The sequence below is a fragment of the Sapajus apella genome, unplaced genomic scaffold, assembly GCF_009761245.1.
Source record: "Sapajus apella isolate SASKATOON/1434 unplaced genomic scaffold, GSC_monkey_1.0 scaffold28, whole genome shotgun sequence".
Classification (NCBI taxonomy): Eukaryota; Metazoa; Chordata; class Mammalia; order Primates; family Cebidae; genus Sapajus; species Sapajus apella.
This window is the reverse complement of record NW_022436968.1, coordinates 23671037-23697173: the sequence shown is the minus strand read 5'-3', so window position 1 is coordinate 23697173 and position 26137 is coordinate 23671037. Positions and strand designations below refer to the sequence as shown.

The window sequence follows — 26137 nt, the reverse complement described above, 5'->3', positions numbered from 1 at the left end:
AAAAGGTGACTGTGGCACCTATAAAGAGCCTAAAGACAAAACCAGAGATGGCTCAGTGAGACTCTGCCTTTGGCAATTCCACTCCTCCTGGCCTTTTTTGTTAGTATTAAAAAAAAAAATAGATCTTGCTTTGACTAAATTCATTTAATTTCTGTTCTCAATGATGCAGTGGACAAAAGACAGGATTTAGATGCTAGTACGGTTAAAATATTTTTAAAGGAGTCATGTTTATCTTACATAATTCCTTATGCTTTAAAATATTTTTTTTTTTTTTGAGACACAGTATTGCTCTGTCATCCACACCAGAGTGCAGTGACACAATCTCAGCTCACTGCAACCTCTGCCCCTCCGTCTCAAGTGATCCTCCGACCTCAGCATCCCAAGTAGCTGAAACCAAAGATGCAGGCCCCTACACTGGGCCAATTTTTGTATTTTTAGTAGAGATGGGGTTTCACCATGTTGCCCAGGGTGGTCTCGAACTCCTGGGCTCACATGATCTGCCTGCCTGGTTCTCCCAAACTGCTGGGATTACAGGTGTAAACCACGCCTCACCTATTTGTTTTTTTGAGACAGGGTCTCACTCTGTCGCCCAGGTTGGAGTGCAGCAGTGTCATCATGGCTCACTGCAGCCATGCTCCCTGAGCTCAGGTGATCCTCCCACCTCAGCCTCTCAAGTATCTGGGACTACAGATGTATGCCACCATGCCTGGCTAATTTTTTATTTTTTGTAGAGAACGGATTTTGCCATGTTGGTCAGGCTGGTCTTGAACCCCAGGGCTCAGACAACCACACAAACCTCAGCTCCCTCAAAGTGTTGAGATTCTAAGCATGACCCACTAAGTCTAGCCTCTTTTTAAGAGATGAGGTCTCACTATGTTAAGGCCAGGCTGTTCTTGAACTCTTGGCCTCAAGCAATCCTCTTGCCTTCGCCTCCCACAGTGCTGGTATTACCCACCATGCCTGGCCTATATTTATCTTTTTTAATTTCAAAATGTTCTAATCACCATTCAAATAATTTACAAAAAACCAATAAAGATGTAAGAGACAAAATGGAATGCTGGATAATTCTAATAAACAATTAGTGAGATTATATAAAACCCAGCATGTTTTCAATTAAGTAGGCTACTATGACCCCAAACAAACATCTAGCAGTATTTATCTGCACTATGTAAGAATAATATAGAAGCTATATAGTATCTACTTATGAATTATTATGGCCTACACTATTCACACCAGAAAAAAATAGGAGCTTCATGGGTTTGTCTTATGAATTTAACCAGGTTTAAAAAGAAGACTATGATAGCAAGCCACAGAAAAGAGCTTTGTGATGAGTGTGACAGAGGAGTAATACACAAACATGAAAGGCTGATAGGATGAAGGCAGGAAGATATAAAGCACCAAAAAAAGTTTTGCTATTAATTAGAAATAACTATTTCCTATAATTTTATTATACAGACTTACATGGATTATACCGTATTAGCTCTCAGGAGCTGACACAGAGCAGCACAGAGGTCAAAGCTGTGGATTCTGCACTGTGGAGGAGTGGGTACTTGTGAGCCACAGCTCTGCTACCTACTAGCTAGTGTGATCCTGAAAGGCATGGCTGGTCTCTTCTTTTATAAAACGGGAATAACAAAAGTACCTATACCTCATAGGTATGTTACAAGATAATGTATATAATAAAAGCACTAAAATAATGGTAGTTATTTTAATATTTCTTATATTTTTATATATATCTCAGTATTAACATAAGCTGATAAATAATACATAAAAGGTAATGATGGGCCCAGATCTTGTGATTCTCCCTAATTTTCAAAGCGGCAGCTGATGAACACAATCAGTGACCATATTTGGGTGCTTAAAAGATAAAAACTATAGCAACCAGAGGCTGATGCAGGTCCTTTTCAGAAAGTAAATCACCACCCCTTGCTGGACAGATGCCCTGTAGCAGCGAGTCCTGTGACTTTACTTACTGCTAAGTACTTACCTTGTTGTCAGCACAACTGATGAAAGAACAGTTACTTCACAAAACTCATTTTCAAAAATTTAATACCTTGGCTTCACTGCTTACAACTGGTTTTACAGGGAACTGGACTTCTGTGGCTTTTAATATTGTATTTTCTTGAAGAATGTCTTGTTGAGATTGATTGTGACCAAATGGCTTAAAAAAAAAAAATGTTGAAATATTTTTCTCACAAAATATTTAAACACAGATATCATTTCTGTTTAAGCGAATTCCCCAAATCCAAATATTTTGTGTTCTAAAATCCTATCCTCAGTTATTTGGAACCTGGGATGCATTTTCATACAAACAAGGTTATAACTGATAGCAGGCCAAGAAAGCCTATTTAATCAGTCTTCAACATAGATCAAACACTGTAAAAACAAGAAAATAATGCTGTTCGAATATAAATTAAAACATAAAAAGAAATTTAAAACTTTATTCTGAATGTTTAAAAAATGCAGTTCGATTAGAGAAGAGATGAAGTAGTAATGAAAATGTCTATGACAATTCCAAAGAATAAAATACTTTGTGCATGATAGGCTAATTTAAATGAAAGAGCTCTGGATGTGGAGTGAGGAAATCTGGGTGTGGCCTAAACATGCTGTGAATTCCCACACAAATCCCTTTAACCCCTCTTCCACACTGATGAAGGGATGTGGTGGGATGTGGACTAGATAACATCTATGGTAACCTGCACTTCCAATTTCAATATGAAAAGAAGTTGGGAAATAATTAAGACTAAGTTTGATGGTATTTCCCTGATGAGCAACAAGGGAAAACTGCCCACCCAGGCCAAACTGTGTGTGGGTGGGGTGGAGGGTGTAAGAGGAGGTGAAGTGAATAGTGGATAATGAAAAGCATTTCACTCTGGTATTCCCAACAGTAGACAAATGTTGGCATGTTAACAGACAGTTACTTCTTTTGCTTAAAAAAAAAGGAAAGTGAAAAGCAGACCAAGTAAACTGATGTGACATTAAAATAACTCTGATCCATGGAAACTTTAGGAAGAAATAGAGAAGAAGCCTGACTTTCCTTAGAAGGATCTAAACTGACTTCAGTGAAATTCTGTAATTCAGAAGGAAAAATTCAACTTCATTTATCTCTGTAAAGCTGAAAGTTGGTAGAACTAAATTTACCTTTCTACCATAAAGACACTGAAAGAAGATGACTCCAACTGACCATACATCAACCTTGTTGGAAATCTTTGGTGGCTCTTTTCCAACTACAAAACACTCAGGAGGTAAATACCTATAAGTTTTGTGGGAGGAAAAAAAAAAGGAAAGGTTACTGCTGACAATCTGTAACTTAAAATCTGCTAAGTATAATATCTTAGAACACAAATTTTATCCACACATAAACTTTAGGACTCCCATCAGTGAAAATCATCAACTGAACTTTGAAACATTTACACTCTTTTATCATTTAACTCTAGAGCCAACACACAACATCATGATAAAGTTCATCTATACATATAAACCTACAAAAACAAAAACTTAAGAGATTACAACGGCCTAATTTGGAGTAGCAAATAATAGAAGAAATCCTCTCCCATTCTCTTTAACCACTGTTCTGTCGGCACTTCTCTCCCTAAAATATACACCTGATCACGTGGTTCTTTGGTTCAAACAACCTCTATAGCATTTACTGCCAACAAGACCTTGTATCTCTTGTTTGTAACACAAGACCCACGCTAATCTGGCAACAACATAAATTTTCAAAATCTGCACACACTATTTTCCCCTACCCCAACCCACCAAATTGGCTAGTCAAAACCAATTCACTGATGTCCCCACCCAGCTCTCCTTTATCCTCTGTGCTCTTGAATATGACAATCACTACTGCCTTCCTAATCACTCCCAATTACTTAGCATCTGTTTCTTCTTCAAGACCCACCCAAACCCCATAAGCCGTCTTTGCTTCTCCTCAGGTGGCTCTGCTTTTCTGTTACTACAGAATGGTGCAGTGCCTCTACTATGGTATTAAACTACAATCACACCAGACTGTGAGCAGCTCAAGGAACTCTTACTCACTATGCAGTTTCAAGCACTAGCAGTGTCTGAAATAAACTGGGTATTCAAAATCACTAGTTTAAAAGTATATGTCCTGCTTATAAGTTCATAATTTTTTTTTTTGATACAGGGTCCCACTCTGTCACCCAGGCTGAAGTATAGTGTTAAGAGCATAGCTCACTGCAGCCTCCCACTACTGGGCTCAAGTGGTCGTCCCACCTTAGCCTCCCGAACAGCTAGGACTACAGATGCATACCAGCACACCCAGCTAATAACTTCTTCTTTGTAGTAATAGTCTTGCTCTGTTGACCAAGCTGGTCTTGAACTACTGGCCTTAAGTGATCCTCCTGCCTCAGCTTCCCAAAGTACTGGGAGTAGAGGCATGAGCCACTGCACTCAGCCAGTCCATAATTTTTAATGGAGAAAGGGTAAAAATCAATTTGTCATCTCCAGTTATAAGTAAAAAGATCCATCAGGGATGCAAGCATCTCACATCTCAAAAATTTAGATAAAATTCTCAAAAGGAATAATGCTGCTAAACGGGAATGTATTTTTTTTTTAAATGCAGTTTTGTACTCACTTTGCTAAAATCATAAAGATTTCAGCAGAATGTTGACAGATCTCTTAAAAAAGACATGAAACTTCTTTGAGGTAAAATCACCAAAGATGCCGGGCGTGGTGGCTCAAGCCTGTAATCCCAGCACTTTGGGAGGCCAAGGCGGGTGGATCACGAGGTCAAGAGATCGAGACCATCCTGGTCAACATGGTGAAACCCCGTCTCTACTAAAAATACAAAAAATTAGCTGGGCATGGTGGTGCGTGCCTGTAATCCCAGCTACTCAGGAGGCTGAGACAGGAGAATTGCCTGAACCCAGGAGGCGGAGGTTGCGGTGAGCCGAGATTGCGCCATTGCACTCCAGCCTGGGTAACATGAGTGAAACTCCGTCTCAAAAAAAAAAAAAAAATCACCAAAGATAACCAATAACTCATTTGTAACATAGTAAAAAGCTAGATTTATTTTATCAAAAGTGTGCATTTTATGCAGGCATCTATGCGTGTAACTGAAACAGGAATGGCTTGTAAACACTAAGCTATACTCTCTCCAGGAATGAGGTGTATATATGCAAGGAGAGCAACCACAGAAATTGACATCAAAGTCACCTGGGAAAAAATGTCCACCAGGATTTAGTGAATTTGACACCAGAGAAACAAAACTAAATATTTAAAGTTTCTGAGGATGAATAGTAATTCATAAGAGCAATATTGTATGTGTATTCTAAAATACACAAATATGTATAGTGCTATCCAAGTGTATCAAATACAGTTGATCCTTCAACAATACAGGGGTTACAGACACTGACCCATGAAGTTGAGAATCCCATGTATGACTTTTTTTTTGAGACCTGGTCTCGCTGTGTTGCCGAGACTGGAGTGCGGTGTTGTGATCACGGCTCACGGCAGCCTCGACCTCCCAGGCTCAAGTGATTCTCCCATTTTAGCCTCTCTATTAGCTGGGACCACAGGCATATGCCACAGTGCCTGGCTAATTAAAAAAAAAAAAAAAAAAAAAAAAAACTGGTACAGACAGGGTCTGTCTTCTGGGCAACCAGGTTGTCCAGGTTGGTTTCCAACTCATGGGCTCAAATGGTCTTCCTGCTGGGATTAGAGGCATAAGTGAGCCACTGTGCCTGGCCACTGTCTAACTTCTGACTCTCCCTAAAAAGCTAAAAAGTTAATTACTAATAGCCCACTGTTGACTAGAAGTTGACTTCCTGATAACATGAACAGTTAACACGTATTTAATTTATTGTATGTATTAAACACTATATTCTTATAATAAGCTAGAGAAAAAAACTGCTATTAAGAAAAATCATAAGGGAAAATTACTATTCATTAAGTGAAAGTGGATTATGACAAATGTTTTCATCCTTGTCATCTTCAGGTTGAGTAGACTGAGGAGGGGTTAGTTTTGCTGTCTCAGGGGTGACGGGGGAAGAGATGGAAGGGGAGGCAGGCATGCTCAGTGCAACTTTACAGACATACAATTTGTTTTTTTCCATTTATCTGAAAACATTTCTATATAGTATCAATCCTTCTTCCACCATTTGCTTTAGTTTCAGTGCCTCATGTCATAGAAGTCAAAAGGAATGTCTTGACTAGGAGGAATCCTTCTGCTAGACTGTCTAAGTCAACTTGTTTTCTGGCAGTGCCTCTTCTACTACTTCTATCTCATCATCTGGCACCAGTTTGGAAGCAGTCCTCTCCATCAAGTCATCTTAATTCCTCTGGAGGGGTGTCTATTAGCTCTTGAATTTCTCCAAGATCCGTATCTTGAAACCCTTCACTCCACCTTCTTTGCCATATCCACAATCTCTTTCATGATTTCCTTGATTGCCTCTGTCATAATTCCTGTGAACTCATACGCAACATCTGGACACGGTTTTCTTTTGCAGGAATATTACTCTTTCTGGCTTGATGGCTTTTATGGATTTTTCTAAAACAATGAAGACATCTTCAGTGGTGTAATCCTTCCGCACTTTCATGATGTTCTCTCTATTGGGGTTCTCTTTAATAGCACTGACAATCCTTTCCATAGAGTACCATGTATATAATGAGCCTTAAAGGTCCCTAAGACCTTTTGATCTAGAGGCTGAATTAGAGATATTGTTGTGTCTGGGTACAAGCAGATGGCTTCAACATCTTCAGTGTTAAATTCATGGGCTCCCAGGTGGCTAGGGGCATTGTCCAGTATCAAAAGGACTTTAAAAGGTGGTCCCTTATTGGCGAGGTGCTTCCTGAATTCAGGGACAGAGCACTGATGGAACGAATCCCAAAAAAGGGTTGGTTCTCATTGTCCAGGCTTCCTTGTTGTATAGGCAGCTGGTGTTTATCTTTTCTGTTTGAGGCTCCAGAGTTAGCACCTTTATAGGTAAAGGCAGTCCTGATCATAAACCCAACTGCATTTGCATAAAACAGTAGAGTTAGCCTGTCCCTGCCTGCATCAAACACTGGTGCTCACTTCTCTTCCTTACAAAAAAATGTCCTTTGTGGCATTTTTACTTCCAGAATAGGGCACTCCTGTCTGCATTTAAAAAAACCTGTTCAGGCAGCTATCTTTTCTCCTGAAGTATTTTCTTAATAGCATCTGGGAACTCTTGGTTGGCAGGAGCTGCTTCTCCTGTTATCTTGACATTTTTAAAACCAAACTTCTTCCTAAAATTATTAAACCATCCTTTGCTGACATGAAATTCTCCAGTTGTAGATCCTTTGCCTTCCTTTTGCTTTAAAATTGTCATATAATCTCTTTGTCTATGAGTATCATGCACCCAAAAAGCTGCATTTCCTTTGTCCTTTTTCATTTGAGACAGGTTTTCCCTCTGTCACCCAGGCTAGAGTGCTGTAGTGCAATCTGGGCTTACTTCAATCTCCACATCCAGGCTCAAGCAATGATGAGCCTCTTGTCTCAGCCTCCTGTGTAGCTGGGACTACAGGCACGTGGCACCACATTTAGCTGATATTTGTACTTTTATATAGAGATGGGGTTTCACCATGTTGCGCAGGCTGATGTTCATCTCTCAGGCTCAAGCGATCTGCCTGCCTCAGCCTCCCAAAGTGCTGGATTACAGGCATGAGACACTATGCACAGCCTGCATTTTCAATTAGAGACAAAAGGATGTTTTGCAAGAAGTACAAGGTTTCTGTGCTTTCTGACATAGCCACAGTGACAGCTTTACAAATCTCTTTTTTTTAACAATGATCTTTTTGTTGAATTCATTTATCTTGGAATGGTGGGCAACTGCAGCTGTAGACCGCACTCTATGGTACATATCAGGCAATTCAACTTTTTTTTTGGTAATGTCATGATTTTTCTCTGCTCCTTGAGAGCAAGCACTTCCAGCATTACTGGTGTTATTCCAGGGTAATGGTACTGCACTAAACATGATGAAAAATATTGGAGAATCATGAGATTACTTTTTACTGCAATAGGCCTTTTATTGGAGAGATGAATTGCTCACGTGGAGGAGATTAGCATTATAGTGTTTTAAAAAGATACTCAAAACAGTTGAGCTCCTTACAACAGCAACGAGATGTGGCTACAAAATTATTACAGTATACAGTGTGTGGTACAGTTAATTTTATGAAGTTATGATTTAATATAGCATCTTTATATTTGTTCACATTTCTCTCAACTGCAAATAGCACCAGGTACAGTCTGTATTTGTATACATGTTTTGATAAATTTTAACTTCTTATAATAGATTTGGGTAAAATTTATGGCAGTAAATGATAAAATAGGTGAGTATCTACATGTATTTCACACCTTCATGACATATCACTTTGTTAATTTTTTCAATATTTCTTTTTTCTTTGAAACAAAGTCTTGCTCTGTCACCCAGGTTGGAGTGCAGTGGGGCATGATCTCAGCTCACTGCAACCTCTACCTTCTGGGTTCGAGTGATTCTCCTGCCTTAGCCTCTGAGTAGCTGGGATTATAGGCATGCACCACCACACCCAGCTAATTTTTGCATTTTTAGTAGAGACAGAGTTTTACCATATTGTCCAGGCTGGTTTCAAACTCCTGATCTCAAGTGATCCACCTGCCCTGGTCTCCCAATGTGCTGGGATTACAGACATGAGCCACTGCGCCCAGCCAATTTTTTCAACATTTCTAGGCTACATGGTTCACCAGTGAGATTTTTCAAATTGTTGCAAATCTCCATAAAATTTTCCAACGTATTTATTGGAAAAAAAAAACCCCACATAAAGATGGACCCATGCATTTCAAGCCCATGTTATTCAAAGTCAGCTGTACATAGCTAAACAACTAATATGACTCTAGAAACGAACCAAGTTTTGGAGCACAGGTTTCCATGAGAAATACATCCCATGTTCCTATATAACAATGCCATTACTGTATCTCTTTCCTGTACTGCCCTTAAAACCTAAGTTCTTTGTCCCTTGACCACCTGTAAAAGGGAAATTTCCTTGTCCTTCCCTATACCAGTGAAGCCAGAGTGAGAAAGAAACAAATAATGAGAATGTCCTATAGAGGAAGAAAAATTTATTATTTAGAACATAGTTTTCAAGCTATCTTCCATGGAATCTAAGATTCTACCAAGATGCTTTGTTTTTGTTGGTTTTATTAGGATAAGATTTTGTTGTTAAAAAGAATGAGACTTTTTGCTAAAAAAGTCCAAAGACTTTAAGAATATTGATTTTCAGGGGGTTACTAATTTGAATAATTTTCTTAAAATATGAAAAAAAATTCATGACATTATCTTAACCATGTTCCTAGGAAATGCCACAAGCTAAATTTGAAGTTTGAAAATGGCTTTAAAAGAATACACTGCCGGGCGCGGTGGCTCAAGCCTGTAATCCCAGCACTTTGGGAGGCCGAGGCGGGTGGATCACGAGGTCAAGAGATCAAGACCATCCTGGTCAACATGGTGAAACCCCGTCTCTACTAAAAATACAAAAAATTAGCTGGGCATGGTGGCACGTGCCTGTAATCCCAGCTACTCAGGAGGCTGAGGCAGGAGAATTGCCTGAACCCAGGAGGCAGAGGTTGCGGTGAGCCGAGATCGCACCATTGCACTCCAGCCTGGGCAACAAGAGCGAAACTCCGCCTCAAAAAAAAAAAAAAAAAAAAAAAAAAAAGAATACACTAATATGACTAATCCCTGTTCATTAAAAGGGAAATCTATACAGACCAGTGGCATCATGTGTAATGATGTACTCAGGCCGTGTGATGACTGTTCTGGAAAACCTGAAGTCACATTTATGTTTGTAGTCACAATCCTATTTCAATTAAATTGAATGCAGTTGTCTTTCTTTCCATTAAAGTGTCATTCTTTTTTGCTAAACTAATTTTCTCTAAGAACTAAGTTTGTTTTGAAATTTTATAGTTATGTCCTTCACTTTGGTGAATTTAACAAGTTTGAAAATTGACGCTGAAGTAGTTTTTGAGAACACACAGGTATACTGAGTGGATGATAAGTCATTTAGATTTATGTCTATGAATCTGTGACTATATCTAAATTCAAATCTATACATAACAAGTCTTTAAAAGGGATTTTTGAAAGTCAATCTTCCACAAAAACTACAACCAACCAGGTGCAGTGGCTCATGCCTGTAACACAAGCACTTTAGGAGACAAAGGCAGATTACCTGAGACCAGGAGTTCAAGACCAGACTGGGCAAAAAGTTAAGATCTTCTCTCAGCCAGACACAATGGCTCATGCCTGTAATCCCAGCACTTTGGGAGGCCAAGGTGAGCAGAGTACGTGAGGTCAGGAGTTTGAGACCAGATTGGCCAACATGGTGAAACTCTGTCTCTACTAAAAATACAAAAAACTAGCCAGGCATGGTGGTACATGCGGGTGAGCCGAGATCATGCCACTGCATTCCAGCTTGGGCAACAAGAGTAAAACTCCATTTCAAAAAGAAAAAACATCCCCTGAAACTACAACAACAAAAAAAACCTTGTCTCTACAAAAAGTTTAAAAATTAGCTGGGTATAGTGGTGTGTGCCTGCGGCCTCAGTTACTCAAGAGGCTTAGGTGGGCGGATCGCTTGAGCCTAAGAGTTTGAGGCTGCAGTGAACTAGGATCACACCACTGCCTGGGTGACAGAGCAAGCAAGCCCATCTCAAAATAAAACGAAAATCCAGAGAGGGCTTGATGCTTAGTTTTTGCTTGCAATAGTTAGAATATTATATTAACCTAAGTATTTATATTTACGATAAACATCACCCTAACATTGTAGAAGAAAACCATGAATTCTTCCTGTTAGGAGTTTTTGGCTGGCAGGTACTGAAGTCACTTGCTAATGCCAAGTCATTCTCTCTCCAGTATGCTATTATTTGCAGTTAAGAACAAATGAGAAAAGAGGAAAGACCACAGTAGTCTTCCTCTCAACTGAGAGCTTAGTATCAGTACCTTCACCACAGTATTTTTTTTTTTTTTTTGAGACTGAGTGTCGCTTTGTTGCCAGGCTGGAGTGCAGTGGCGTGATCTCGGCTCACTGCAACCTCCATCTCCTGGGTTCAAGCAATTCTCCTGCTTCAGCCTCCCAAGTAGTTGGAACTATAGGCAAGTGCCACCGCACCCAGCTAATTTTTGTATTTTTTTTTTTTTTTTTTTTTTTTGAGACGGAGTTTCGCTCTTGTTACCCAGGCTGGAGTGCAATGGCGTGATCTCGGCTCACCGCAACCTCCGCCTCCTGGGATCAGGCAATTCTCCTGCCTCAGCCTCCTGAGTAGCCAGGATTACAGGCACGCGCCACCATGCCCAGCTAATTTTTTGTAGTTTTAGTAGAGACGGGGTTTCACCATGTTGACCAGGATGGTCTTGATCTCTTGACCTTGTGATCCACCCGCCTCAGCCTCCCAAAGTGCTGGGATTACAGGCTTGAGCCACCGCGCCCGGCTTAATTTTTGTATTTTTAGTAGAGGCTGGGTTTCACCATGTGTGGCCAGGCTGGTCTCAATCTCTTGAACTTGTGATCTGCCCGCCCTGACGTCCCAAAGTGCTGGGATTATAAGCATAAGCCACGGTACCTGGCCACTACAGTAAATCTTAATGGCTACATGGAAATAAAAGACTTAATTCTCATAAAAACACTGGGCACTAATCTAGATATTCTGATGTTTTTAGAAATACACTTACCAGTAAGTGCCTGCCCCCTGGGAAGTTAGATCCATTCCATCTACACCATAGCTATCATCATCCATAATCTTGGACAGACCAAAATCAGTGATTTTGATTTCACCACATGCTGTTCCATCTACCAAAAGGATGTTTCCTAAGAATAAAATATAAGATTCTTTTAATGATGCATATATGAAAAACAGTAACTTTAATCACTTTTAATTTTACTAGTATTCTACTGATGTTTTAAAAACGAAACCAAAAAGCATGTTTTCAGATAACTTAATGAATGTCTTTTAAAAACTATACTCGAGCTTAAAAATATATTAGACAAATTTCATAATTACCTGGCTTAAGATCATAATGTATAATAGGGGGTTTGATCTCATTGAGATATCTTAGTGCATTTACAATCTGCATTACAATAGACCTAGCTTCCTTCTCTGACATTAACTTGTGTTGCTTCAGATAGAAATCCAAGTCATTGCCTTCACAGTATTCTAACACTGTACAAAACCTACACCAGAGAAGAGAAAAAAAATCAGACAAAAGTATTATCCAAGAATTCAGAATCACAATGGGGAAACAGTATTTATAACATCAACACAGGATGGCGAAAGAGAGCAAGCATATCTTTCCTTAAAAATTAAACCTTAATATTCACTTACGTATCTGTATCCAAGGAGAAATAATCATAGAGTTTAACTATTCTGGGGTGATCCAGTTCTTTGTGTATTCTATACTCTCTGCAGGCATGTCTACGGAAAGACAGTATATTAACTCTCCATGATCATTCAAAACATATTCAATTTTTAAAAACCATAAAGTATTAGTATTTACTTGTGGTAGTTTTCTTTCTTCTCATCTCTCCAGCTTTTATTAAGCTGATGTATCTTCACAGCAGCATATCTTTGTTCATAAAGGTCAAAAGCCTAGGATTTCAAGTCAAAAACAGTTCAGATGAAAGACCAATTGAATAGCTGAAGAGGCATTTTTTATTTTGGTGATAATTTTTGCAATAATATGGAATTAGGATAAACCCTAAAATTTTTAGTGATCTTCTCTACTAAGACTATATATAGTTCAATGACATTTTTATTATCAGAAGCAAGACGGAAATTCCATGGTAATAAATCAGAGAAAATCTTAATGTGAATTTTCACATTAAATTTTATAAATGCCAATACATTGAATAAAACAATAAAGCTATTATTTGTTTTTAATATGGATTTATTCTTCTATATTGGTAGTAAGCAGCCAGGAAAATAGATGGTTGTATCACTTTTTTGTGGGTTGGGTAAAACAAACTTTTTAAGTCTGTCTTTTCCTCTAAACCCCCTTCTTTTCACTTTTTGGAAAAATTAACAAGTTCCTAAGAGTTATTTTTTCCAACTGTTGAAAAAAATTCTACGGTTATTATAAAACTGTTCAAACATATACAAAAGTAGACTACTATAATGTGCCCTTATGTCCCTACCATCTGGTTTCAAAAATTATCAATATTTTGCCATTCTTGTTTCATCTATTCCCTACTATCCTTGCTTCCCACCCTCCCCAACCAGAGTATTATTAAAACAAATACATTATTTTCCCCAGTAAACTCAGCAATATTTAAATAAAAATAATCATATATCATTATCATACCTAACTATATCAGTAGTAATTCCTTAATCTCATCTAATACCTAACCTGTCTTCAATTTTTCCCTGGTTGTCTCACAAAAAGAATTTACACTTGATTTGTTCAAATCACCAGCCTATTTCTCAAATTAAAAACGCAGAATTATTAGTGTTTTATGGCTTTACATGACTTATAAATGTTTTTCTAAAAAACACTGAATGCCATTAAAGAGGTATTTAATAATTTTTGTTCCACTGTGATTTATACAAAGGTGCCCCTTTCGCTTAAAAGCGTACCTATTTATTAGAAAGAAGGTCCCTAGTTCCCATTCTCTCCCATCAATTTAACCTAAAAATAAGCAGGAGGCGAAAAACAGTAAAGGGACTACTTTTGTACAAAACTGTAAAAGTATGAGATCAGATATAATATACCATGCAATTGTTAGGAATATTCTCTTTGCAATCAGATGCACCTATTAGCTGAGTGACTCTGTGCTAATACCCTCTCTGAGCCTCAGTCTCATAAAGTTAGGGTTACTGAAAGGATTAAATGGGGGTAAACCATATGAGGTATTTAGAATAATACATGGTAAAACCAAGAAACATTAGCTAATTACATATTAAGGGTTAAGTATAAAGAACCTGAAAAAAATAAGTTTTGTAACAGACAAGGCAGAACAAATCTATAAAGAATTAAATTCAAAGGCAATCATAATAAAGGATAATCGAAGAAGAAACTATATACCCAATAGGATAATTAAAGAAAAAATTAAGTATATAACCAATAAAAAGTTATTATCAGTGTATACTGTTTATAATAAATTACATATAACACATCTTCCTCCCGATTTCAGGTGAGTAGAAGTATACCTTTCTACAAGGCTAATATGGCAATCACTCAGCAACTGATTCAACATCTCCCACCTTGGTATAAGATACAACTCTTAACGTCTTGATTTACAATCTGCTTTTTGTCTGGTTGTTTTCCAACAGACCTGGCAACCATGAAAGAGCTTTAAAGGGCTTAGAGAAAGATATCACTAGTATTTAGGTCAATATAGAAAGTTCAAGACACTGGGCCTCAATCTGCACTTTATAATCTCTATGATAAAGTCTCTTCTGCAAAAGTCCTACCTATGAGGCTAAAATAGTTACTTAAAATACAACCAGGCAGTGGCAGAGGGCTGTTATGAAGGCTCATGGTAAGTTCATAAGCTCAACAACTTTTAGGCCACACTAATACTAACAGCACTTTCAGTGACTTTTAGATCCCAGCTGAACTATCATGATAATCTTTTCTACCTTATAATAAGCCTACTTTCATTAAGTGCTTAAGGATGAACTATCAATAAAATCAGAGGAACAGGAATTGGAAGAGAGCTCAAAGATCACTTTTGATGAGTGAGGAAGGTGAGGCCTCTGATGTGTAATGTTTATTTAAGTTAACAAAATAACAAAAAAAGGTGCATGGTTGAACTGATAACAGAACTGAAGTTCTCTAAATCCAAATTCCCAGAATTTTTCCAAGTCAGAACAAGAAACCCGGTTGTGTTGAGTAAACCAAAAGGGCATAGTCTTTGTCTTGTGCAAAAGGCAGGATTTCTTTTTTTCTTTTTTTGAAAGTATCTCCCTCCCTCTCCCAGGCTGGAGTGCAGTAGTGCAATCTTGGCTCACTGCAACCTCTGCCTCCCAGGTTCATACAATTATCATGGCCTCAGCCTCCGAATAGCTGGGACTACAGGCCATGTGCCATCACACCCAGCCAATTTTTTTTTTTTTGCATTTTTAGTAGAAACAAGGTTTCACCATGTTGCCCAGGCTGGTCTCGAACTTCTGAGATCAGGCAATCTGTCTGCCTTGGCTTCCCGAAGTGCTAGGATTACAAGTGTGAGCCATAGCCAATAGGCAGGATTTATAATAACAATTTTATCAGCTTATTTTAGCACTGATGTTCTAGGTGATTTACCTGTGATAACTCAGTTGATCACTGCAACAACCCTACAATATAGGTATTGTTATTACTCCCAGAAGAAGATGATGAGTCAGAGATTTAAGTAATAAGTCCAAATTAACAAAATTAGAAAGCAGCAGTCAGGATTTAAACCTAGCTGTCTGGCTTCAGAACCAAAGCTTTTAACCAACTATGCCAATATATAACGAAGCATGAAGTATTATAAAGATCTTATAAAAGGCAGACAAAATCTATCTGAGAAGATGCAGGCGGTCAGGGAAGCAAGATGTTTAGAGAAACTAAAGGTGAGTGTGTACCCTCCACTAGGACTTCATCCTAAAAGGGTATCGGAACCTACTGGGGCTTTTAAGTAGGAGAGATGACCAGGTTACCTTTTATAAAAAGTTAACTCTAGCTGCAGTGTACAAAATGACTTGAGAAAAGCAATGCCCAAAAGAAGACAATTAGCTTTGAGGTTCCAGAGGAAACCTTGAGCTAAGAGACGGAAGGAAAGGGTCATTGCTGAACTTTGGAGAACTTAATGACATTAATAATAACAAGAACCACAGATTTATAATATATTAGGGAAAAGGAAGAACAAAGGATGGTATTTGTGTTTTTCACCTGAGGGACTAACCATGGAGATGAACGGCAATGCTATGTACTGAAGCCAGGAGCAGTGTTAGAAGGTGTTTTAGAGAAGAGGAAAATAACTTCTATTTCAAATGTGAGTTTCCAGTACCCATGAAGCACCCACATGAGGTAAGTCATGTATACAAACACACTTTGAGGTATTAAGCTCAGAAACAAAGTGTGGGCTAGATATTACCTGAGAGTGAAACCAAATAGATAACCTAATGAATGACGGGATAAAACCCTTCTTAAGGGAGACCTTAGGAATACAATATTTAAAGGTTTGGCTAAAAGACATGATGTGAAGTAAAAAAAATATATAAAGGTATAAAACAGTGAATACGGGGAGTAAAAATGCCTACATTTATACATATGCATTTGAGAAACAGCCTTGAAATAGGTAGAAATTTGGATAAATTCAGGACATGTTAATACTTCAGACACATTTTTAATTAAAGGGGTATAATCTTTCTATACAGGTACTGTATTAAATGGCTACCTGCCTATCTTGATTCAAATAGTTGTTACTCTTTGTATTGGACTGGCTAATGGTGACCAGGTATCAAATATCACAGGGACTGTGCAGGCAGCAAGGACAGTCTTTAGATTCTGGAAGTAACACAACAATAAGCCACATCAAACCCTTTTTTGTAATGAGGACAGATAATCAACAAAAAACAAGTACCTCTTCTTTTTTTAAGACAGGGTCTCACTCTGTCACCCAGACTGGAATGCAGTGGTACAATCATACCTTATTGTAGCTTTGAATTCCTGTACTCGATGATACTCCCACCTCAGCTTCCTGAGCAGCTGCGGCTACATGTATGTGTCACCACACATGGCTGATTTCTTTTTTTAGTAGAGACGAGGTCTCGCTATGTTGCCCAGGCTGGTCTCAAACTCCTGGCCTTAGGTACCCTCCCACCTCCCAAAGCCCTGGGGTTACATATGTGAGCCACCATGCCCAGCCAAGATAAGTACTTTTTAACCACATACTCCTATATCCTTGTTATATCAGTGTCAAGAACAGAATAAAATTTACATTACCTTATATACTTCACTAAAGCCACCTCTACCAAGCAGATGAAGTAATAAATATCTTTCGTTTAATGTTGGATGATCTTTGAACCTTAAGGGTGGGGAAAAAAGAAACAGGCATGTTAAAACACATACACAAAAGTTCCTTCTACATCAAAGTTCTACTCTCTTACCCTACTCCTATTTATTTCTAATTTCAAATTTCATTCAAAATTTCTTTTCATTCTCCACCAGTCTACCTGCATGACTACCACCCATCTTAATTAAGGCTTTGGTGCTCACAAAACTTAACTTTCATAGCTCACTATTCAGGATCAACGACCAATTATAGCACTCTCACAAAGACCTAACAATTACTGCATTGCCAAGAGCTTCATAAAATCCATTAGGTACTCAGCAGGAACCACTTCTCTGAGAAAAATAATATTTTGTATGGGGAGTTATAATTAATCAAGATTTTATAGTATTGACATATAATTAAACATAATTATAAACTGGCCTTCGTCATTAAATTTGACTGTCTTTGGACTTTTGTAAAATAAAATTTTAACGACCATTTTTAAAAAACATTTTTTTTAAACTAAAAAAAAAAAATTACTCATAGACAATACCACTGCTATTACTATTTAGTATTTATTATACTTGCCATATATAAGCTGAGTATCCCTTACTGAAACAGCTGGAACCACAAGTGTTTCAGATTTTGGATTGTTTTTTGGATTTTAGGATGTCTGCATTATACCTGCCCATTGAGCATCCCTAATCTGAAAAACCAAAATCTGAAATGCTCCAATGAGTATTTACTTTGTGCATGACCTCTTAATGTCATGTCAGTGCTCAAAAATGTTCAGATTTTAGAGTTTACATTTTTCAGATTTCCAAAACTGGGATATTCAATTTGTGTGTTTTACAATCTTACCTAGATTAACTCATTTAGTTTTAACCCACCCTTATCAGGTAGGTCCTATAACTATGTCTACTTTATAAATGAGGGTACTGCTGCTCGGAGAAGTTAAGTAACTTGCTTAAGCTTAACAGCTAATAAATGGCAGGGCTTAGCAGAAAAATATGGTTCCAAAATATACACTTTCTTTTTTTTTTTTTTTGAGACAGAGTTTCACTATTGTTACCCAGGCTGGAGTGCAATGGCACGATCTCGGCTCACCGCAACCTCCGCCTCCTAGGTTCAGGCAATTCTCCTGCCTCAGCCTCCTGAGTAGCTGGGATTACAGGCACGCACCACCATGCCCAGCTAATTTTTTGTAGTTTTAGTAGAGACGGGGGTTTCACTGTGTTGACCAGGATGGTCTCGATCTCTTGACCTCGTGATCCACCCGCCTTGGCCTCCCAAAGTGCTGGGATTACAGGCGTGAGCCACCGCGCCCGGCAAAATGTACACTTTCAAAAAAAAAAAAAATCAATGTTAGCTTTATAATTCCCAATGCAAATACAGTGTATTTTATTCAAGATCAATTGACTACAGATTTAATAATTTAAGCTTTTTCTTGAACTTGTAAATATAAGAAATTTCTCGTCAGTTTCAAGCCACACTGGAAAGCTTTAACAACTGAATTTATTTTCATCAATCTAAGTCAGATTCACAAAATTTGAAATGGAATTTTTGGAACAGTTAGTCTTAAGATAATTTAGTACCATATGCTCTATTAGATTTTTTTTTTTTTTTTTTGCCCAGGCTGGAATGCAACCTCCGCCTCCCGGGTTCACGTAATTCTCCTGCGTCAGCTTCTCTAGTAGCTGGGATTACAGGCGCCCGCCACAATGCCCAGCTAGTTTATTTTTAGTAGAGATGGGGTTTTACCATGTTGGCCAGGCTGGTCTCGAATTCCTAACCTCAAGTGATCCACCCAGCTCAGCCTCCCAGAGTGGTGGGATTACAGGCGTGAGCCACCACACCTGGCCCCCTCACCTTTTTTTTTTTTTTTGAAACAAAGTCTCATTTTGCCACTCAGACTGGAATGCAATCTAGGCTCACGGCAGCCTCAATATCCCAGGCTCAAGCGATCCTCCCACCTCAATCCCCAAGTAGCTGGGACTACAGGTGCATGCCACCCTGCCCTGCTAAGTTTGTGTTTTTTGTAGAGATGGGGTTTTACCATATTACTCAGGCTCATCTTCAACTCTTGGGCTCAAGTGATTTGCCCGCATTGACCTCCCAAAGTGCAAGAATTACAGACCTTAGCTACTACACCTCCCTTCATTAGAATTCTGATTTGACAGAATTTAGGTTAGTCCGTATTATTTCTTTCCCTTCACGTAATGGAATGATCTGTGTATTTATGAATTACACATACACAGGTATCACAAGAAGGCCTTTCTAAGCAATATTTTCATATTTCACACAGAAACTGGCCACTTCCTATTCTGATCATCGTATTAACTCATGAAGTTTTAAACTACATAAATAGTCTTAAAGATGAAGTATAAACAGAAACCTTTCCTCTCTTTTACATCAACTAAATCCAAGTAGTACCTTGCTAAATTTCTACTTCTACATCTTGCTTAATATGTATCCTTTTCATGAAGCTCCCACAAGCCTACAGATATTTTCTCTTCAAGTGCTTTAACATATACTATCTATGTCTCTCATTCTGTCAACCAGGGATTAAGAAAATAGACTTAACTTGTACTTTTCCATTTCTCTCCCAATTCTTGCATAATGTGGGATACATGGCTTACTGAAATACTTTTGGTTGAAATAATTTCTCTTTCACTACTATAACATTAACTTTGGTATTCAAATATTTATTAAGCGCCTGCCATATGTCAAATACTGGTCTAGGCTCTATGGATGCAGTAAGAACAAAACCAAGTCCTTGCACTCATGAAGCTTACATTCTAGTGGAAGGAGACAAATAATAACTAAAAAATAAATTTACAATTCCAGATAGTGATCAACATTCTGAAAATATAAAGCAAGGTAACAATATTAAAAGAGGAAACAAAGAGGCAGGAACTTTTTTTTTTTTTTTAAGAAATGGGGATCTCACTATATTGACAAGGCTGGTCTTGAACTCCTGAGCCAGAGCAATCCTCCTACCTTAGCCTCCTGAGTAGCTGGAACTACAGGTGTGCACAACTGAGCCTGGCTAGGGACTGCTATTTTAAATAGGGTAGTCTAAGAATGGCCTTTCTAATGAACATCTGAAGTGAGGTAAGTATTAAGTCAATTAGGTGTTTAGAGGAGGAACATCCAGGCAGAGGAAATGGTAAGCACAAAACTCCACTGAGATGGGAATGCTCTCTGAGGATAGAAGTGAGGAAGATGGCCAGGGACCAGATAATAAAAGGCCTTCCAAGCCATTAGAAGGACTCTGGATCTTTTCTAAGTATAATGAGACAACCCGACAAGGAAACACTTTGTTTATGCTCCCTACAGGGGCGGGGTGGGGAAAGGGAGTTTTAATAATATAAAACTGTGAAATGCAAATAACGACTTACTGTGAATTATCTTCATTGTTTATTCTTTTCAGCTCTCGTATGTGAAGATTTCTGACTCTTTCCAAACGTTCAAGTTCTGCCTGGATTTCTGCCTCTTCCTGAAAATGAAGAGAGGGGACTATAACAAGCTCAATTTATTTGTGATATAAAAAAGATAGTTTTACCCATGCATCAATTTTTTACAGTGATGGGAAGAATAGTATATTATAAAGTACCACTGAGTTAAAAGACCAAAGTGCTCTTTTCAATGCCCGAAAGATGGAAAAAGGCAAAAACCTATTTCAAGAAACCATCCTCCATATGAAAATCTATACCTAATGAGATGCTGGGTTTTATTCTGTACTACAAGAAATCTATTTTTATAATGTATATATGAAAGGTAGTTGGAAACTGACATAAAATGAGCTGAAAATTTTATTTCCAGTCCATGCAAATTTTAAGAAGGAATAATTCACTAGTAGAAAACAAAGTGAAAATATTTTATAATAGCTAAAAAGAGGAAGACAGGAAAAAAACAGAATGATTCTTCCTATACCTTACAACATTTGGAGTACAAATACACACACACACACACACACACACACACACACACACACACAGAGAGAGAGAGAGAAAGAGAGAGGGAGAGAGAGATAGGCCACTCAAATAAATCCCACTGCAATCCTCAAGAGACATTACAACAAAAAATTTAGATTGCTCTGAGTTATCAGAGCAGATGTAAATAAATCCTATGGAAATTTAATCATTTAATATAAATATTTTGATAAATACATTTTTCTCTTAAAATATCTAACTTTTAGACTAGCCACCAAAACAAATAAACATACATATCACTCATGTCATACACTCATACACACACACACACACCCCTTTGTCAATACAAATTTGAATACTACTTAAAAAATGGATAAGACTGTGCCAAATATCAGTGAAAATTCCTAGCCCAATTTCTTTTTTCACTCTGTCACTCAGGCTGGAGCACAGTGGGATGATCACGGCTCACTGCAGCCTCCACCTCCCAGGCTCAAGTGATCCTCCTGCCTCAGTCTCCCAAGCAGCTAGGACCACAGGCATGCACCAATACACCTAGCTAATTTTTTGTAGAGACAGGGTCTCGCTATGTTGCCCAGGCTGGTCTTGAACTCGTGGGCTCAAATGGTCCTCCTGCTTCAGCCTCCTAAAGTGTTGGGATTATGGGTGTGAGCCACCATGCCTGGCTTAGAATATTTTTAGTATATAATTTTGAAGTAAAGAAATACAGATCACTTTGGCTTAATGTATGCCCACTAAACCATGTGGAATAGAAGTTTTTTCTGAATAATGCACTTAAATATTTCATCAGCTCCTTTGCTTTCTTTTAGTAACTTATCTTTTGATATAAAAAATTCTTTACCTCAAAATACAACTCTGAAATTTACTTTAAAAATATAAATAAATATGATCATTTCATTCAAAGACAGATAATAGAGGTATAAAGCTTATTACACCAGTACCTAAGACAGAAATTCAGAGGAATATTTTAAGCATTATGAGAAAAAACAAATTAAATCTCTAAAGATTATGCTGTTTGTACTTCACATTACTCTTAAAGTTATTTTTATTTTAAAATGAAATTCAACCACTACTTGTTACAGGGATATTTAATGCAGATTAGATATTACATAGCAAAAAGAAAATTTCAAAATACATTCAAATGAAGATAAATCTTTCTAGAATTCTTGGGAGATTTTCTAAAATAGATACACTACACAGATTGTCTTAATTTAACTGAAATTTCCTCATTAATAGCTTCAGTCACAAATGTTTTTAATTTTAATTATAAAAAGTAAAGTGATATCCTAGGCGATTCAACAATCAAAATTTCATTATAAAAACAGAAAGTGAATGTTAAAGCTTTGAGACAAAAAACTCAAAACATGGCTTAGTTATCACAGTTTAGCCATGTAAATTAGATAAGAAATGGGCCACAGATTTACTGTGGAGTATGAAAGAATTTAAACTGATTTACATTAGAAATCTAGAATCTAGATTCAATTCTAATCTACACTAGAATCTAGAAAGCAATGACTTTTTCCCTTCCTGTTACTAATGTTTGCTGCTTAAAAAATTTGACTGTCACACATGTAGGAAACTACTAAATATTTGTTAGGCTGGTAAAAGTGAAAAGCCTATTAGAATAAATACTTGTTTTAACTTTTATTTGAAATTGTGGCACAGGGAGATTATTTCAATAGTGAATTTATACAAATTAAATTTTTCTGAGTCATAAATATGTATTACAAGATACAAATAGGTTGTTGATGAACATAATTACATTTGTCTTATAATCTTCAGATGTCTATACAATGGTAGTAATCAGTATTACAAAATAAATACTTGTTAAAGAAAATAAAATGTATGTCTGAATCAGCAAATTAAAGCAAACTTATTTTGCCTCTAAAAATATGAGAAATATGTCCCATAAAAATCTTACAAAATAAACAGCACAAGCAAATTTCAATCCATTTGAATTGTTAAGTTTACTGGAAAAAAACAAAATGTCAGTAGCACTAGAGAAAAAAAAGATGGATTCTGGGTATTTAGAAAGAAATGTCAAGGGAAGAAACTATGTCTTACATACAGATAGATAAAAATCCACCATACTCAGTGAAATATATTTGTCTTCCATTGGTAACTTACTATTTCACAACATCTTGGACTTCGAGCAAACTGACATACTTCTGAGGGAAAGGTAACTCTGCTACTCTAAAAACTCTAAAAATTCCAATAAGAAAAAGTACATATATTGTAATGGGCTGAATGTCTGTGCTCCCCCAAAATTCCTATACTGAAGCCCTCACTCCCTAATATGGTAGCATTTGAAGATGAGGCTTTTGGGAGATACTTAGGGTTGGATTAGGTTATGGAGCCTTCATGATGGGATTAGTGGCATTATGAGAAAAATGGTCCCTCTACCCCCCACCAAGGAGCACAGAGAAAAGGCCATGTGAGGACAGAATGAGAGGGCAGCTATCTGCAAGCCAGCAAGAGAGTCCTTACCCAAAACTGAATCCTGCCTGATCTTGTCTTGGACTTCCAGAATAAATGTCTGTTGTTTACGTGCCTAGTCAGGTATTTTGTTATGGCCAACACACATACTTGTAGGTAAATGCTAGTGCAATACTGTCTAGCACCTTGTCCTCAGAGAATGGGGCAAGGTGCAGTTTTGGTTTGGCCCAGGTACAACAGTCTGAACAACTAATTTATCTTTGCTACAGATCTATCCAGTAGGCTACATTCTCCTTGCCTGAGACTGACATTACCCTCTGGGCCATCCTCAGAATTAATCTTTTTCCAAGGGTTCAGAAAAGAAAGGATAACTGAGCTCACAATTGATCTGAACTCATCACAGAACGGAATCCTCAAACTCAGCAAAACAAGGCCAGATGAGTAGACTGAAAGGGTACAATCCAATCAGCTAAGTTGTGCTTAGTAAGAATACCAAGTATCAGTTTTGAATTCATACTCTAAGCAGTTAATGAAAGCAGAGAAAATCTAGAAGAAACAAACAGACAAATAGCATTTCTAGAAATGAACTGGACTCAGCAGTTTATTACAATGAAGAAAAGACAGAAGAACAGACTGTATTAGAAGGAGAGGTAGGATTAGCAATTAAATACACAATAAAAGGACATGAGTCTTTTCTGTTTAAACAAACAAACAAAAATACAAGGGACAGTTTAACACTACATACTATAGCTATTTTAACAGTATTTTCAAATAAAATCTAATACTCTCACTCACATAAAAAGCCAAGTCAGACGGGTATACAACAGATCTCTACATTGTCTCACTGTTTAAGTACCTGCAAAAAACACTACCTTCTAACAGTCAAAAATTTTTAAATGTCTATGGATGATAAATCCCACAGCAACTTAACTAAAAGACTTTGTCCCTCACCAGATCTTCAGCATAGAAATGCTTTCTATTTGTATTAAAAGTCTCCTATGGCAACTTAATATCCCTTTGTCTCAAGTCTATAAGCCAAATGTAAGCTGTAACAATGCAGAATTTCTGTAAAATTCCAGGTTAAAAATGATAGGTGGTTCCTACATGAGGAAGATGTTTTTTAAAAAGAAAAAAAAAATGGTAGGTGAATCTGGAGTATTTTGGAGCATTTTTCATAATGGCAATTTTTCAAAAGGCAATGATTAAAAGGTAAAATATGGTAGGCATTAAAACTATAAGGCTTAAAAAGTTATAAAACATATTTTTACATGTAAAACCAATACATCTCCTGAAAAAATTAAACTTGCTAGTTTAAAATTATTTAGCAAATCCTTATTGAATATATGGGATATATTCTCTCTACCAAAAAACTCAATTTGTAAGAACTGCCTTCCCATAAAGCCAAGATAAAATATGACGTACTTTGATATATTATCCTCAGCTTTCCTATAACCTATGGGAGTTGGTAGAAGAATACAGCTTGGAACAGTCTATTCAACAGCACCATAACAACAGTACTTAAGAAAACCAGTTCGGAATGAGGTTTTAACACCAGCCAGTGAGCCACCATTACAGTGGCTCACGCTTGTCATCCCAGCACCATGGGAGGCCGAGGCCGGTAGATCGCCTGAAGTCAGAAATTTGAGACCAGCCTGGCCAGGTGGTGAAACCCTATATCTACTAAAAATACAAAGATTAGCTGATCGTGCTGGCGCTCACCTGTAACCTCAGCTACTCAGGAGGCTGAGGCATAAGAATCGCTCGAACCCAGGAGATGGAGGTTGCAGTGAGCCAAGATCACGCCACTGCACTCCAGCCAATCTGGATGACAGAATGAGACCTTGTCTCAGGAAAAAATAAAAAGTTTAACACCAAATTCACTTCAGTAATGTGAACAATATTAATCCCTTAAAAGTTAACTCTCTCAGTCCTAAAAAAAATTCGATTTTAATTTCACAATCTATTTATAATGCCATTCTAAAAGTTTACCACCAGGAAAGTAAAAGGTAAAGTAAAAAAAAATCACTATTAAAAGCTAATTAAGAGCGGGTCTCGGTCGCTCACATCTGTACTCCCAGCACTTTGGAAGGCCAAGGTGGGCAGATCACGAGGTCAGGAGTCCAAGACCAGCCTGGCCAACATAGTGAAAACCCATCTCTATTAAAAACACAAAAATCAGCCAGGCATGGTGGCAGCTGCCTATAGTCCCAGCTACTTGGGAGACTGAGGCAGGAGAATCACTTGAACCCAGGCTGCACTCCACACTGCACTCCAGTCCAGTCTGGGCGACAGAGCAGAGTCTGTCTCCAAAAAAAAAGAAAAAAGAAAGAAAAAAAAGGGCGCTAATTAAAAGAAACAGCAGTGCAAAAAAAAAAAAAAAAAAATTTAAGAAGAAAACCAATTTATTTCAAATTTATCCTTATCATGTCACCATATTATATGCTTTCCCATATCCTAAATATAAATATGTGAGATATGAACCAATGAAAATAAAAGCCAGCTAGCCAGCCAACAAACCAACCAAAATAACTACCTAGAAAAAGCAGGTCTGAATTTTGAAACTATTGCACCATAATCATATTTCTGCTTGAGAATAATTGTGTAGATTGGGGAGAAGGGTAGAAGAATGAGAAGAGACAAAAATCATCAGATATTGGGGGCTTTCTTTCCTAATTATATAAACGTTCCCTCCACTCTCATCCCCAATCACTAAAGCGGTTTATTACTGATGAGAGCATGCTGTATCACCTTAGGTATGTTCAACTAACTTCATTATATTAGTATCT

The 26137-nt window shown here is 37.6% G+C and overlaps 1 protein-coding gene across 4 annotated transcripts in view; it reads right to left on the bottom strand.

Annotated features, from left to right (window-relative positions):
* Window positions 1-26137, bottom strand: part of TLK1 (tousled like kinase 1) — a 161161-nt gene that overhangs the window by 3321 nt on the left and 131703 nt on the right. For all 4 annotated transcript variants that reach the window (XM_032293002.1, XM_032293003.1, XM_032293005.1 and 1 more), the window contains 8 exons: window positions 20364-20461; window positions 16914-16995; window positions 12504-12595; window positions 12332-12421; window positions 12011-12180; window positions 11682-11817; window positions 3142-3253; window positions 2054-2161 (listed from right to left, as the gene is read on the bottom strand). In XM_032293002.1, coding sequence (XP_032148893.1) covers window positions 2054-2161; window positions 3142-3253; window positions 11682-11817; window positions 12011-12180; window positions 12332-12421; window positions 12504-12595; window positions 16914-16995; window positions 20364-20461 — 888 coding nt within the window. The remainder of the gene's footprint in view (window positions 1-2053; window positions 2162-3141; window positions 3254-11681; window positions 11818-12010; window positions 12181-12331; window positions 12422-12503; window positions 12596-16913; window positions 16996-20363; window positions 20462-26137) is intronic.